We start from the raw sequence: 13650 nt of genomic DNA, 5'->3' as shown, positions 1-13650 counted from the left end.
CTTTCTTTTCTACTGTGTCATTGACTTGTTTATTGTGTTATTGGCTTGTTTATTGTTTACTCCATGTGTAACTCTGTGTTGTTGCCTGTGTCACACTGCTTTGCTTTATCTTGGCCAGGTCACAGTTTTCAATGAGAACTTGTTCTCAACTAGCCTTCCTGGTTAAATAAAGGTGAAATAATACATTTAAATGAAAACAACCCTGGTCATCCCTACTGCCTCTGATCTGGTGGACTCACTAAGCACAAATACTTAATGAGTGTCCCCCTGGCTATCAGTAAATTAAAAATGCATAAACATTATGCTGCCTGGTTTACTTAATATAAGTAATTTGAAATAATTGATACTTTTTTACTTTTGAAAGTTAAGTATATTTTAGAAATTACATTTACTTTTGATACTTTGGTATATTTAAAACCAAATACTTTTCACAGGGTGGTAAAGTGCACAGTGATGAGCTTGATGCTGCTTTCCAATAAATATCTAAGGTCTTATTCTAATGACATGATGATCAATGCCTGACTGCCGTTTGACAAATAAAAATAGTATCGCTCTTATCCATAATAATCTGATCATGTAGACTAGCCCACCAGCATTGCCATACCAGCACTGTATCTGTGAGTTGTTGGCTATTAAGATATTTTAGCTCACATGCCAAAACCAGATTAGGCACCACTGCTATTTAATGCAACAGTTTTTGTGACAAAACAATCAGTAGGGTTGAAAATGCTATGGAAACACGAACTTTAGATTTGTATTTGGTAAATGAACATTTAAGCGAAAATGTTAAAGTTGTGTGCACTACGCCATCAGGCACTGGTTTTTATTTGGTGGAAACACCACTTTTTATTTATTTTATTTTATCTCACCTTTATTTAACCAGGTAGGCAAGTTGAGAACAAGTTCTCATTTACAATTGCGACCTGGCCACTAATGGGAATATTGGCATATTTTCTATATGCAGCTTCTAGAATATTCGCATGAAAATCAATTCGCCAACTGAATGGAAACCTACCTTTTGACTGTGATTTTTTATAGAGAAATTCCTTTATATTGGCTGGTTCCTCCCACTTAAAATATGTTCCATTTGATAATACACTGCGCATGTGCAATTCGTTTGAAATATGTGGCGGGGAGATTCGTTGGCGTTGCACAGTCAAAGCGAAGCACAGGCGAGTCCCAATGCATCACAAATGAAATAATCCCAACAAATCGAACTGGCAAAACAATGGACAACTCAAATCACCTAATTTCGAAGATGTCGGAGAAATTGGAGAAGTAAGTTTCTAAAGAAAAAAGCCTGCTGAATGCTAATTACTGCACGTTTAGCATCCCGTCCAATACAATGCTAGCTAGCTAGAGAAGTTCACCCTCACTAGCAATTATGTTGCTAACTTGTTAGCTACTGTAGTTGTTACTAGATAACTTCTTTTTTTTTTGTTAGTTACTGTAGTTGTTACTAGGTAATTAACTTTTTTGGTTTAACCTAAGTATTGAATAATTCAGTACGGCCAAATGGTTTGTAACGTAAATTTTAGCTGCTTAGCTAGCTATATACGTTAGCCAGGGAGGAAGAGGCGAAATCAGTATAAATCATCTTTTTTTACACTATAGCCACATGAAGTCAAATATCCGGATAGTACTGTAAAGCTGACCAACCCACCTATTTGCTAGCATGGCCGACCCACTTGTTTACAGCTGCACTAGGATCAGACAGGCTTCCTGTGTAGCTTAACTACATCACTGCTAACCCGGCACAACTGAGTATGGCTCAGAAAACATGCGTCAATCCAGGGATAAGAAATGTGTTGTACTCCGAATTTTCCCATTATCCCAACTGTGTCATTTGGGAAGATTGAACGACTGCTAGTTTATTCTCGAAAACTGACCTCGTTGTCCTCATTATAGGTAGAAGCCACAGCAGCCGTTTTGGATCATTTGTTGTTCAACACCAGGTGCCTTTCCTTAATGGCTACTGCTACTGCTAGCATGAGGACGAAAACTATAGTTTACAACAACAAAAAGTCATTACATCTTCTCTGTGTAACAGTTGGGATAATGGCACAATTCGAGTACAACACATTTCTTATTCCCGAATTGAGGTACGTTTTCCAGACTATGTCTTAATCTACAAAGAAGGCCTGTAGAAACCTAGTGCAGTTTTAAGCAAGCAGGACAGATTTGCTGGCTAAATCCATAGTAATGTGTTGGGATGTAATGTTTCAGCGACGTGCATCGGTCCCGTATTCAAACGTTTGAGATACTGCATCTGTCCGCGGACCCCGAACCGACCCAAATGTAGCATTGGTCAGAAAATACATTCAAATGTTACGAATCGCCGATTCACTAACGGAGGTAAAGACAGTTTAAGTTGGATATTCGACAGATTTTCGCGAATTCAAACCTCAATAGCTTTCAAACCACTTGAGCCACAGACTCCAAATAAGTATCATGATTGCGCATTGCGCATACCATTGCACAGGTCTTATTTTCTCGATTTGGACATGAATTCGCTTTCCAAAGCTAATAAACATGTGGAAATGTGAGCGGCATTTTGTATTCCTAGTAGAATTAGTTAGGTAGCGTAAACAAAGTAAATGTTTCTGAAATAAATGTTAGTGCATCGAATCACATCAATTCATTCTCAAATAAAACCATATCGCAATAAAACGTATTGTTCCTGTATCGGGGTCCATGTAAGTATCCAATCGTTTTTAAATGGAAAAATGCACATCCCTACTAAGGTGCTAATATTATGCTTATTTTATAGGTCATTGTCAATGGACACTGAGGAGATGGAGACATACCAGAGGTATGTGGGAGGAAGATTATCATGTTAATGTCTTCAGAACACAATTCTGAAAAATGTACACAAATATTACTGTGGTAGCTTTTATTGCGGGACTTTGAGTGTGGGGAAATCACCTCACTAGTCAGCCTATTATTTATTGAACATTCATATTGCACTGTACACACAGCCTTACCTATGGATTGTGGATCTATGAAATGGGGTATCACTGTCTCAGTTACACCCGCAGAACACTATTCTGAAAAGCTAAATAATGTTAGTCTAGTAGTAGTGCTTTATTTTGGGACTATGACTGGAAAATCACCTCTGATTAGTCTTAATTTATATGCATTGAACATTCATATTGCACTGTACAGCATTACCTATGGATTGTGGATACATGAAATTGAGTCAGTCTACTCAGTGACGCCCACAGAACACAATTCTGAAGAGTTTACACGTATTAGTGTCGTAGCTCTTACTTTGTCTATGGGAAATCACCTCTAGTGAGCCTTTTATACGCATTGAATGAATCTTCCATATGGTATAATGTGTATAAGTAAGCCCCTTTGCAATTATGCAGTCCTCCAATATGTCCACAGTGAATTCCATTTTTTTTTTTTCAGTTTAGACTATATACATTGAATTTACTGTAAAACAGATGCCCCGCTTCACATTTCTGAAAATTGTAAAACGATGATTTAATTAATGTGAATCGGTTCTTTTTGACAAACCTAATGATTCACTTTGCCATTGTAGTAGTTGGGGTTCGGTTCAATCGTGGTGAATCAAATCATGGGAATCAAAATAATAATTTCTGAATTGCAAACAGTAAAAAATGTTAGCTGTCGCCTTTTGGATTGTGTCATCGCAAAACTTATTTTGTAGATATTTTAAGTTGATTGGGACATTACATTTATTGGACACTGCAACTAAATATATGCTAATAGTCAGCCTAAAGTAAACACTTCTAAAGTAAGACAAATATAGGGACCTATACAAATCTGTGATGCAGAAACTCATGCTGAAACAGTAATTTCTAAAGGTTGTCTACCAAGAACTTCCCAATTAAATGTTGACTGCAAAATAGGCCTACCTGGCAGAATGATTTCATGATGTCTATCAATTGGGTGCACATTTGTTTAGCAAACAATGGCATTGTATGTGCAGTACAGAAACACTGCTAGTAACGCAATGGTCTCTTTCTAGGTGCACAGTTGAATTAAAGGGAACTACACCCTCCAAATATTTTTCCCATACCTCAACTGGTCTTCTGGCGTGGTTAAATACTTATTGTGTACTTAGAACATCCACTTCTGTTATTGTTAAATGAAATTACGTGAATCTGAAAACACTACGAAAAATGCCTAACCTGGTAAAATCAAACTGAATTTGGGTGATAATCTATTGGGCCCTATAATTGGCTAAAATAGAATATGCACATTTCCTGAAGAAAATGTGGGCTTGCTTCACCTGTCGAAGCCTTTGTATGGTAGTGGGAGTTTGCTTTGCCTCTTCTTTGTCTCTTGGCTGATTTTTCGGGAAGTTCCTTTCCATTTGACAATACACAGCGCATGTTCAAAATCGAAACGTGATTTGTTTGAAATATGTGGCGTAGAGAACTGTTACGCATTCAAAGCACAGACGAACAGGAATGCAACTTCCCAATGCAACTTCCAGACAACACATAAGTGAAATAATGTACACAAAACGAACCGGCAAGACGGACATCTCAAACCACAGCTGTCTGTTTCTCCGAAAAACTGTCATTTTCGTCCTCATGCTAGGTAGCAGAAGCCACAGCAGCCATTTTGACTGAAACTGCAATTCCAATCAGCTCCTTTGTTGCTCAACACAACATGTTAGCATGAGGACGAAAATGACAGGTTACTTAACTAGCGGTCGTTAAATCTTCTCGGTGTAACAGTTGGGATAATGGGACCATTCTGAGCCACCGTTACTATTCCCACCAAGTATGTCAACACTATTGGTGCGATGTGGAGGGTGTTTGCCTTTCGCACCAGTGACTTGGGTTTTATTCCCTTCCCTGCCGTTTGCTTCAATACCAAAAGGCAAACATTTGTTGGTGGGGTCTCTAGATGTTTTACTAAGGTTTAGTATTCTTACAAAGGGTCCAACTTAATTTATTATGCTATAATTAGTACTTTTGCTTGCCCCACAGCTCAAAAAAAGAAATGTATTTTACTAGGCAAATCAGTTTAGGTCAATTTCTTATTTACAATGATGACCAAACTTGGATGACGCTGGACCAATTGTGCACCGCCCTATGGGACTCCCATTCACGGCTGGATGTGATACATCCTGGATTTGAACCAGGGACTGTAGTTATGCCTCTTGCACTGAGATGCAGTGCCTTAGACCGCTGCACCACTCAGGAGCCCTTAAATTAGTTACAGTTAATACATTTTGCATGGCTTTATTGTAAAATTAGTGCATTAATTATGTAACGCCATTCTGACCCTGTTTAGCATTTTCTAGTGAGCCCAATTGTGGCATGATTCCACTATTTGTATCTGTTTCAGTGGCAGACTTATTTTGAAGGCAAACCGCTAATTCCACTATTTTTTACGAATCACTGTTTTTCACATCGGGGTTCTTCATACCTCCTCAGTGGTGAAGATTTTGAAGTAAACTACACCCAGGGTAGGGGCAACAAGTCAGGTACAGACAGAAAAAGCATTGTTAAAGGCCCAGTGCAGTCAAATGTGAGTTTCCTGTGTTTTATATATTTCCTGAGGTTGGAATAATACTGAAAAATATGATAATGCATTTTTAGAGTAATAGACCACCTGACATTTCAGCCTGTTGTGGTGGGATGGAGTTCTGGTCTGCCTGATGATATCACCCGGCGGTAAATTAGTTAACAGTCCCACCACCCATCAACCCCTCTTTTATGCTACTGCTACTCTCTGTTCATCATATATGCATAGTCACTTTAACCATATCTACATGTGCATACTACCTCAATCAGCCTGACTAACCGGTGTCTGTATGTAGCCTCACTACTTTTTATAGCCTCGCTACTGTATATAGCCTGTCTTTTTACTGTTGTTTTATTTCAATACTTACCTAACACCTTTTTTGCACTATTGGTTTGAGCCTGTAAGTAAGCATTTCACTGTAAGGTCTACACCTGTCTACACCGCACGTGACAAATAAACTTTGATTTGATTATAGATCCGATTTTAAGTTGGTTTCCTCGTCTCCTCACTCTGCTGCTGCCTCTCCCGCATTGTTCTTAACACCAATATGCTGCTTAACTTTGCTATTATGCGCATGGCAATATAGGGAAAGGTGCCAATTCAACGGTGCACTGAAGATTGTTTCAGAACAGAGGACAGCGACTACTATCTAATGCGGGAGAAAGCGCATTGGTTTTAAAATAGTGTTATATTTGTTAGTCTTGCACAATTATTTTGACATATAACCATATATAATTTCAGTATAACATGTCTTAGAATGATTGACTGTGTGATGGCTTACGTAATGGATTAGTCACAGGTGCGAATCAGACAGGTGAGCCAGCAGCATACCACCCTGCATCCCACTGCTTAGCTTTCCTCTGAAGCTAAGCAGGGTTGTTCCTGGTTGGTCCCGGGATTGGGACATTGCCCTGTGTAGTGTTCAGTCTTTTGGATGGGACGTTAAAACGGGCGCCGTGACTCTCTGTGGTCACTAAAGATCCCATGGCACTTATCGTAAGAGTAGGGGTGTTAACCCCGGTGTCCTGGCTAAATTCCCAATCATTGCCACCTAATCATCCCCAACTTCCAATTGTCTCTTTTATCCCCCCTCTTTAACTATTCCCCAGGTCATTGATGTAAATCAGAATGTGTTTCGTCAACTTACCTGATAAAATAAGGGTAATCAAATAAAGGTGTCTTGTGCGACCAAACAATCGACCAGTGGACTAAATAGGGTCTGCCCTAAACTGGAAGTGAATATGCATTTATATATTTTTGCATTATAATTTAAAAAAGAACGCAGCATTTCGGAGGACATTTTCAGTCGTAAGAGGGAGGTAATACTATATATATATATATATATAAGGGGGAAGAGAGACAATACAGTATAAGGCTTTGTAGAGGAATTTAGATGTTTTTATTGGAATGCAATTGAGTCATTTAGCAAGTGTTCTTATCCATAGCAACTTAAAGGAGCAATTGGCGTTACGTGCCTTGCTCAAGGTTTTGCTGCAGTGCTCCAGACAATTTTCCCCCCCACTGCTTGGTAAGACAACTGAAAAATATGGCTATTTCATCTAACATAATCCAGGGAATGCATGATTGACATTTTGTTTGTCAACCTGTCAAAATAGTATCCAGAATGGTCAGATTGCTTTTTGTGCATATAAGGCGTAGGGCTATGCTACATAATTAACCGCCTGAGGAAGTGGGAACTTTTGCTAACTTTAAATACGAACCATGTAATTAATTAATCTCTAATGTCCTACAAACTTTCCAGCGCTAGGCCTGTGTTACTAGATGTAGTCACCGTAAATGTCCTGCAAAACAAGCCTTCTCAGATTGTAAGGTGGTGCCATTTTCTTAATGTTGAGAAATAAATAATATACTTCCCGAAGGCATATATGTACCTCTAACAAAAACAACAGTAGTTGTATCTCTCCCTCCCTGTGCGCACAGCACCTCACTCACACAGCAGTGGAACAGGGACCAGCTTAGGGCATGATAAGGGCAAAATATATTGAGATTTTTATTTGCGATATAGATCAAAACACTTGGGTGCACTGTTGTAATCATTGAAATGGAATGATTTATATTAGGAAGCTAGGTGGAATGCAGCATTGTTCTTGTTTGGAACAATCTTTTGACTGGATTTGACCTAACAGCATGCACATTTATAGTGAATCTAATAGCAAGGAGAAGGAACTGCGCTGCTTGATTGACAGAGGGCGGGGCTTGGTGTGTGTGTGGGAAGCAGCCTGAAGAGGAGAGGGCTGACATACGGAGTAAACTATACTGTCACACGTTGCTTGGTGGTGTTTCAAAATATTGCATGGAATTTGAATCTCTTGCTATATAGATATTACATGTCAATATTGCGATTTCAATGTAAATTCTAATTTAGCCTTCGACAGGCAGATAATTTCATAGCAGGAATCATATGATGCACAAGGCTACTGGTGACCAAATAATGTTTTTTGAGCAAACAAACCTGTAAGAGCTTTATATAGCATAATCAACGAAAATTACAGATCAGAACCATTTTGCTTAGGTAAGAGGAAGGCAATGTCGGTAATTTATGGTATATCCTACCGGCTCTAGGCTGAGAAGTGGAAACTGGTCTTAATGACGAGATGGAAATGTCTGCACTGCAGACATTTTGTCATACATTCTTTCATACCAAGATTTTAACTGCTGCGGAGCAATGCTTTTTGTGCTGTTTTTCAACAGCTGTATCATACACGATATCCTATTATGATATAGATTACTGACTTGTCTAATTCTATTTCTTAAAAAAACAAACATTTACAAGTGTTTTCTTTCTTTTAAAGGTACATCAGGGATGGAAAAGATGCTGCCAGACAAGGAAATATGTCAAAATCATTGGAACTGTTCAAGCTGGCCCATGACATCCACCCTGGTGATAAACTTTGGAGCAGGATAAAGAAACTTCAGGAGGCTATAAAAGAGATGGCACAGCAAGGCTCAGAGAGTGAGGATGAAGATTTTGTCAATGTCAACAACAGTGGTCTAATGCTTTTCAAAGAAATGTATGACAAACTGTATGATCATCAGCAAGAGGGGGTTGCTTTTTTGTATGGTCTCCACAGAGATGGTCGTCAAGGAGGAATCCTAGCTGATGACATGGGCTTAGGGAAGACAATTCAGGTCATATCGTTTCTCTCTGGTATGTATGATGCTGACTTGGTAAAGCATACCCTGCTCATCATGCCAACCTCACTCATCAAGAACTGGATCAGGGAATTTGCCAAATGGACTCCTGGAATGAGAGTCAAAGAGTTTCATGGCACAAGCAAAGTGGAACGCAACAGGAACTTGGAGAAGATTCAAAGAAGAGGTGGTGTCATCATCACTACATACCAAATGCTGATCACTAACTGGGAACTTCTCTCGTCTTACAATGGTAGAGAATTCAAATGGGATTATGTAATCCTAGATGAGGCACACAAGATCAAAACCTCTTCAACCAAGACAGCCAAAAGTGCACATGCGATTCCTGCCAGGAATCGTGTACTTCTTACAGGCACACCTGTACAGAATAACCTGAGAGAAATGTGGGCTCTTTTTGATTTTGCTTGTCAAGGGGCACTTCTTGGTACTTCTAAAACCTTCAAAACACAGTATGAAAGTCCCATCACCCGTGCAAGAGAGAAGGATGCCACCCCAGGTGAGAAAGCCCTGGGGCTCAAGATGTCGGAGAACCTCATGGCCATCATAAATCCATACTTCCTAAGGAGGACAAAGGCAGAAGTACAGAGAAAAACACAAAACCGTGTGAAAGCCTGTGAAAAGGACCTTGAAAACGAAGTCCCAAGTAGTAGTAGTAGTAGGGGTGGTGGTGGTGGTGCAGAAATGCCGAACCTCACCAGGAAGAATGATCTAATTATCTGGACGTACCTGAGCTCAGTTCAGGAGGAAATCTACAATCAGTTCTTATCCCTAGATAACATCAAGGAGCTGCTCATGACCACCAGGTCACCGTTGGCTGAACTGAATATCCTGAAGAAATTGTGTGACCACCCAAGACTTCTCTCCGCCAGGGCTGTCGCTCAGTTAGGCCTAGAAGAAGGAACAAGTGCAAACTCTCATGATGATGAAAATGAATCTGCTGCACACAGAATCGACAACATATCTGATGAAACACTAATATCAGAATCTGGAAAGATGATGTTTCTCATTGCACTTTTGGAAAGTCTTAAGGAAGAAGGCCATCGCACACTTGTTTTCTCTCAGTCAAGGAAGATGTTGGACATTCTTGAACGGGTTCTAGTGAACAAGCGTTTCAAGATTGTGAGACTTGATGGCACAGTAACACACCTCACAGAAAGAGAGCGGCGCATCCAAATGTTCCAGACCAACAAGCAATACTCAGTCTTTCTCCTAACCACCCAAGTGGGAGGAGTTGGCATCACATTGACAGCAGCAAACCGAGTAGTTATTTTTGACCCCAGCTGGAATCCAGCCACTGATGCCCAGGCCGTTGACCGGGCCTACCGCATTGGACAAACAGAGAACGTTGTCATCTATAGACTGATCACTTGTGGCACAGTGGAGGAGAAGATCTACAGACGGCAGGTGTTCAAAGACTCCTTGATCAGACAGACCACCGGGGACAAGAAAAATCCATTCCGGTACTTCAGCAAACAAGACCTGAAAGAACTCTTCACACTACAAGACACTCGATCCTCATCAACACAGCTGCAGCTGCAGTCACTGCACTCGAGACAAAGACTCACAGATCCTAAATTGGATGAACACATCGCCCACCTTCACTCCATGGAGATGTTTGGAATATCTGATCATGACCTCATGTTCTCGCATGAAGTAGCAAACAACGAAGATGACCCTGGGGATCAGGAAGCTCACAAGTACATAGAGAACAGGGTGCAGAAAGCTCAGGAGCTGATGAAGGTGGAATCTGAGTTGCAACAGCAGTTTGCTGACAGCATTGAGTCAAACACTGAGCCGGCACATCTGCGGAAACCCCCTCAACACTATACAGTGGGGTCAACTGAGAAAAAGCCAAAGAATGAAAAACCCAGCCCCTCCTATCCTAGCCATAACCACAACTTCAACTCCCCTGTGTTGGTGGATCTTACCCATTCTGGGTCTGGTGACGAGGAAGATATCCACAATCTGAGTAACAAATTCATTGATCTAGCTGTAGATGAAAGCATTGAGATTATAGAGCCCACTGTGACATTTGCGACTGAGGAACAGTTCATAAAGAGCAACCATCTTTCTCCCATAGACACGTCTCTTGAGGTGTTGTTGGATGGTGAGCCAATTTACACTTCCGCTCAAGAGATTTTGGATGTGTCATCAGAAGCAAAGGATGATATTGTTGCCGTAGGACATCTTACCTCTGAAGTTGAACAAGACAACCAGCCAAATGGCAATGGTTCCCCACAATGGCAGAACTTGTCACTTCACCAAGACTTGACAATGGACCAGAAGATCTCACCTGTCAAATCCCAGAAGAATCAAAGACTTTCTATGCTACTACAGATGTCCAACAAGAGCCTAGAAAGTCATGCAGAAACATCCTCCAAAGTTGATGAACTTGAGTCTTTTGGAGGAAATTTCAATCTACAGTTAGAGGACAGCGCTAGTGATATGTTCCCAGAAGAGGAATCCGAGTCCATTGTGGGAAATTCAGGTTTCCAGTTAGAGATGGATGTCGGCTTCAATGCAGATGACAAGCCTTCTGTGACTGGAGATGTTGAACAGAATGGAGCAGATGTTCATGTCAATTCCCCTGTTACTGAAAACTCATTCATTACTACTTTCAAGAAAAAGAAAAGAGAAGCTTTAATTTACAATAGTGAGGAGGATGACATTGACGAAGATGAGAGGCCTCATTTGATGAACAGGAAATTGGATGAAGAATTCCATGGTATTGGTTCCTCCACACCAAAATCTGTTAAATCTGGATCCAGTTCCTTTAAAACCAGGAAAAGCTTGGGAGTGAACACCTCTGTGGCCTCAAGACGTTCCTTTGTGGATTCCGTGATTGAGCATGTAGAGGACCTTGATGAGGACATGGAAGCTGAGGTTTTACAGGTGCACACTGATGATGCAAGTGAGGAAAGTGAGGTGACTGGATCTTGTGAGGTGACTGGATTTCATGAGTCTCTCATGGAAGAGGAACCCACAGGGGAAACCTTAAACACTGAGAATGAAGAGGAAAGTGAGGAAGGTGGAAGTGAGCCAATGCATGTTGAAGAATCTGAAATGGGAGAGGAGGAAGAAAGTTCTTTGGAGGAATCTACCGGTGATCATGAACTTGTTTCTAGTGAAAGAATGGACCAATGTGCCAGTGGAAAAGATGCCACATTACAGACTGTGGAATGTGTCAACAACAGCCGTGATTCCTCAGCTATGACTGAAGAAAAGATGTATGAAAACCATGTGGAAAATGGAAAACAATCTTTCTCTGAGGGGAAACTTGATGATGCCTTGAACTTCTTTTTGAAAGCAATTGACATTAAAAGTGGTGATCCTGAAATTCAGTTAATGGCAATTAAATTGTACCGTCAGCTCGGTGAGAAAAAAAAAAAAAAGTGAAATATTTTTGAAAAGTGTGAACTCATTGCTGTCATCTACATGTACACACAATGTATCACTCACTGATAGGGGTGTCTTTTTAAAGGTGTGTCTTGTAAAACTACGTTGAAACAAATGGTTAAAATAATAGGCTAGTTAGAAATGTTTTTTGATCAATTATTTTCTTAATTGTATTTTTGCATGCTTTTGTAATGTGTATATAATTCATAAATGCAAGTAAAAAATAATCTAAAAATCTCATTTGTTTTAAAGTTTAATTGTGTAGTTTCACTGTGGAGGTTTCAATCATTACTCAGCCCATTAAATATTCAAAGGAAAATGGCATTTAGTGCTTGCAATTTGGTTTGATGTATATGTTTTGTGATGCTAACTCTTATTACTTGAGCTCTTATGTGAGCCATATATTGTATAATGATGATAATATCACACCATAAAACAGCATATTTGGTTTCCAATAAATTAAGCAATATTAGAACAAGCAATGTCATTTTATTTATATACTAAAGTACCAGTCAATAGTTTGAACACATCTACTCATTCCAGGAGTGTGCAAAGCTGTCATCAAGGCAAAGGGTGGCTACTTTGAAGCTACTAAAATGTATTTTGATTTAACACTTTTGGTTACTATATAATTTCACATGTGTTATTTCATATTTTTGACGTCTTTTTGACGTCTTTACAAATTAACAGACCCTTGAATGAGTAGGTGTGTCCAAACTTTTGACTGGTATTGTCAACTGTGGGACCTTATATAAACAGGTGTATGCCTTTCCAAATCATGCCCAATCAATTGAATTTACCACAAGTGGACTCCAAGTTGTAGAAACATTACAAGGATGATCAATGGAAACAGGATGTACCTGAGCTCAATTCTGAGTTTCATAGCAAACCTCTGAATAGTTATGTAAATAAGGTATTTGTAAAAATGTCTAACCTGCTTTTGCTTTGTTATTATGTGTAGATTCAGGACAATGTTTTATTTAATACATTTTAAAATAAGGCTGTAACGTAACATCATGTGGATAAAGTCAAGGGGTCTGACTACTTTCCAAATGTATTGTGTGTAGAGCAGTATTTTATTTATATATATATATATATATATAATAAAAAATATATATTTTTTTTACCCCCAATTGTGCACCCATTGGGTCTCCCAGTTGCGGCCGGCTGCGACAGAGCCTGGACTCGAACCCAGAATCTCTAGTGGGACAGCTTAGACCACTGCGTCACTCGGGAGGCCAGCATTAGTTTATATAGGATGAGTCATGACTAGAATACAGTATATACATAAAGTGGCTAAAACCGTATGTAAACATTATTAAAGTGACCCAGCGATCAATTACTCTATGTACATTGGGCAAAACCGTCTCTACGGTGCAGGGTAAAATACCGGGTGGTAGCCGGCTATTAACCGTGACTACGGGCAGGGTACTGGGCGAAGGCCGGCTAGTGGCGACTCTAACATTCTTATGGCCTGGAGATATAAGCTGTTTATCAGTCTCTTGGTCCCAGCTTTGATGCACCTGTACTGTCTCCTAGACCTAGATGGTAGTTGGTGAACAGGCTGAG

General features: G+C 39.9%; 1 protein-coding gene across 1 annotated transcript; it reads left to right on the top strand.

Moving 5' to 3' along the window:
- Positions 1 to 775: 775 nt before the first annotated feature.
- Positions 776 to 12559, top strand: ercc6l (ERCC excision repair 6 like DNA helicase). The gene is made up of 3 exons (XM_021618270.3): positions 776 to 1278; positions 2771 to 2812; positions 8325 to 12559. Exons 1-3 carry the CDS (start codon positions 1079 to 1081, stop codon positions 12079 to 12081), a joined length of 3999 nt encoding a protein of 1332 aa, XP_021473945.3. The 5' UTR covers positions 776 to 1078; the 3' UTR covers positions 12082 to 12559.
- The last annotated feature ends 1091 nt before the right edge of the window (positions 12560 to 13650 follow it).

The sequence above is a fragment of the Oncorhynchus mykiss genome, chromosome 10 (genome assembly GCF_057628025.1).
Source record: "Oncorhynchus mykiss isolate SJ-2025 chromosome 10, ASM5762802v1, whole genome shotgun sequence".
NCBI lineage: Eukaryota > Metazoa > Chordata > Actinopteri > Salmoniformes > Salmonidae > Oncorhynchus > Oncorhynchus mykiss.
This window is presented reverse-complemented; position numbering and strand designations above follow the sequence as displayed.